General features: G+C 31.3%; 1 protein-coding gene across 1 annotated transcript; it reads right to left on the minus strand.

Annotated features, from left to right (window-relative positions):
• Positions 1–403: 403 nt before the first annotated feature.
• Positions 404–1,089, minus strand: LOC111383886. The gene has a single exon (XM_023008071.1). The coding sequence runs from the start codon at positions 917–919 to the stop codon at positions 533–535; it is 387 nt and encodes a 128-aa protein (XP_022863839.1). The 5' UTR covers positions 920–1,089; the 3' UTR covers positions 404–532.
• Positions 1,090–3,584: the final 2,495 nt, after the last annotated feature.

Genomic DNA, 3,584 nt, shown 5'->3' on the forward strand with positions numbered 1-3,584 from the left:
ACGTATTTCAAACATTATATATTGTGTGTATTGAGAGAGGGAGGGATGTAAAATTTGCCTAAATCAATAGAAGACATAAATTCATCCTACATACATTAAATGGGTGTTTGGTGGGAATTTTTTTAGTAAATTGTAATAGAAGTTTTTGAAATTTATGGTTGAAAAGTTGTGCGATCCATGAAAAATGTAATTAATATTAATTATTTGACTTTAATTTAAATTAAAATCAGACTTTTTTATTCAGTGCCAAACGAGCTCTAAATTATGTAGTTTGAATAGGTATCTAACAAAAGTGGAAACAAATTCCATTAGGTGGGAGAGTTCCTGGACTGTTGCAACAATATAGATATAATTCTTACAAATAGAGCAAGTTCCTCCTCAAACATAGTAAATTCATGTACTGTACTATTTTTCTTATACTCCTCAAACATTCTAATTTCAAACAAAATAAGCAGGTGAGTTTAGTAAAAGAATAGGAAAAGACATATGAACAGTAATACTCAAAATATTTTCTGCAACTTGACTAATTAAACTATGAAAGCCATGTCAAAGTCCTGAAATTCTTTCTACAGTTAACAGATGAATGAGAAAGAACAGGAAGTCCCCATTGGCAAGAGAAGATAATTGCAGGGCATACTTCATCCAGCTTCATTCGTTTAACAATATCAAAGTAAACCCTAGAAATCCTTTTTGGTATTAAAATCACAGAAAAAGCCTTCCAATTCAACTTTTTACACTTTGATAACCTGAAACCCTTAACTCTTCCATTTATTTTCTTCATCCAGTGCTTTTTAGGCCTTGCTGATTTCTCATCAGCACTAGTAAGCCTCTGGTATCTTGCTTTCTGTCGACCCGCAAACAGTTCCATCTGCAGCAAATTTAATGGAGTATATGTGCAATGAATCTGTAGGGAATACATATACTACACTGAGTTTATATGGAGAACGATAGGGTAAATAATATAGCTGGGGAGATAGCAAAGTAAGCACATGGAGAATATCTTTCGCAGTATTATTTTAGACATATACTATCATGGAAAGAGTTGAAACTTGCCATTTTTTCGATTCCTCCAGCACATGGCTAACATCATATTTTTTTAACCTAATACATTGTGTACCAGAGAGAGAGAGAGAGAGAGAGTATATACATTTACTTGCTTTTTAACTTGAAATAAAAATGCAGATGCACTTTTCTATATATCCTTTTAACCCTTTTAACATAAGGCTAAGTCAATTTTTGATCCTTATTTTTTAGAATTCATTTTTCAATCACACGTTTATGGAATTCACAATTTTCCAATCATATAGTTCATTAGCTTTTATCCACATTTACTAACAATCTGAATTTTAGCTAAGTTACCACACACCAATTCAGTGGTCTCCTGAACTTAAACCTTGTTTGGCACGGATATTTTAAAACTTATTTTTCTATAAATTCATTTTTAATGAGACCCTTTTTTTAATAAAATAATATTGTGCGTAAACCTATAATTTTCCCCTAATTTTTACATTCTATTCAATCTTTCACTTAACTGGTTAATTAGCTGACTATGACATTAATTGTTTCTGATTAAACATATAAGATAAAGGAATATTGAAGACACGTGAAATCATTGATGTTCAAATTAAAAATTCAAAGGCAATGATTTAGTGAAGAGAAACAAAGCGTTAGTGATGAATGGCAAGACAAAGATCTGCTTGTTTCATTGTATTTGACAGAGATTAGATTAGTCCAATTTGTCAATTATTAGAGTAGCTAAGGAATATTTAGTCCACATTGTCCTCTTTGTAGAAAACAGCCTTTTGTTCTAATTTAATTCAGGAAATCTTTACTATGCATAGTTAAGATCTACTAAATGTTTGTTTGTAAAATTATTTTAATGGCTCCATATTAATATACTTAATTTGAACTTTGTGGCCTAATTTGTTGAGGTTGTCCCACATCGATTCTGAAATGGGTTGGTGATCAATTTATAAATGTGAGAAAAAGTCTCACATCTTCTGCTATTTTTTGGGGTTGAGAAAGCTTAATACCACCTAACATTGGTATCAGAACCCAAGTTATCAACAAATTTCTAGCCCATGGGTTTGTATGAGGGGGACGAATTTGGTCTCACCTATGGCCCGTTGTGAGAGGGGAAGAAGGGATTTGGTCTCTCTTAGGACTCGATATGTGAGGGGGAGATTGTTGAGGTTATCACGCATCGGTTGTAAAAATGGCTGGTAGTCAGTTTATAAGTGCGAAGAAAAACCTAACCTCTTGAGCTAGCTTTTGGCCTTGAAAAAGTCCAATACCATTCAACATAATTAACCTTCTAAACCAACTTGTATATTCACTTAAGAACCCGATTTTTTTTTTTTTTTTTATTTCAATGAGTAATTGCACCTATGGAAAAGGGGTTGACGGGTACAATCAATAATCACCTGTCACAGAATTGCATATTGCTAAATAGTTTAATATAAATTAAACTTAATATTCATGCAATTATCAAATGTTAAATTGGCAATTTTAGATTGAATCATCTCGTCTAAATATTAAAAGAAAAGGAAACAAACTTTTATTTAATTACATTGTTTGTCAACATCCTTCACTAAGAAAAATATATAAAAAACTAAGCAGAAATAGTAGAACAGTATAAATTTACTTCCTTTATAGGGAAGTAGGTTGCCTATTAATTACTCGACTAAAAATGCAGCCACCAAGATTTAATTTTCTTATCAATCCCAGCTGGTATAATCTAGAATAGACACGTTTATAGGCACATTATTTAATGTGTCACTACTATAGAAAGAAGAAACAAGTCATCAAAACGCATTAATAAAATGACTGTTCCAACGAAAACATAAATAAATTGAGTTCAATATATTAATGTAGCCTTTTTTAAATAATGCATGCAAGCAACAAGGACCGGGCATGAGGACAAATATAGGAGCATTTGTGCTGCTCACATGAACAAAAACAATTAATTGAAAGGAATATAATGAACTGTTTTGCAGTTTTTGAAGATGAGTGACCAGTTTCCATCTGAAAATGGTCAAGATTTGGAATTGTAACCATGGTTATTGAACACTTGACCACTTAACAAATATTTTAATAGTAATCAAGAGTATTTTTTATTTTTGGCTGCTTATTATTGAATTTAGTATGTTTTTGTGTTTTAGAATGAAATAATCGAGCTTGAGATACATGGATGAAATTGGAAAAGAGAATGTGATGGTATCAATGTTCACTTAAAAAAACATAGCTTCACGCGAAATTTTTTGTTCCTGAAATCACGATATTCATTGCTATTACTCTTTATCAATGGAATATTAACAACCACAAATCCATTATTAATTTAATGGTCGCTAATGGTTACCAATGGATCGCACAATAGGTAAAGAGCAAACATTTTATCAACAAATTTTCCTTTGATAAAATGTGAACTTTTTACCAACGAAAATTTCGTTGGTAAAAATCTTAACAATTACCAACCGACTTTTCAATGATAAATGTTCACAACTACAATTGGTAAAATTTAACATTGTAAATAGCTGCATAAGTGTGAGGTGTGGCAAAAATAAATAAATAAATACACACACACA

Source organism: Olea europaea, unplaced genomic scaffold (genome assembly GCF_002742605.1).
Source record: "Olea europaea var. sylvestris unplaced genomic scaffold, O_europaea_v1 scaffold2785, whole genome shotgun sequence".
Classification (NCBI taxonomy): Eukaryota; Viridiplantae; Streptophyta; class Magnoliopsida; order Lamiales; family Oleaceae; genus Olea; species Olea europaea.

Bases quoted from the DNA above. Each gene is read 5' to 3' on its own strand.
- LOC111383886 (XM_023008071.1), bottom strand. From the start codon at position 919: ATGTATTCCCTACAGATTCATTGCACATATACTCCATTAAATTTGCTG.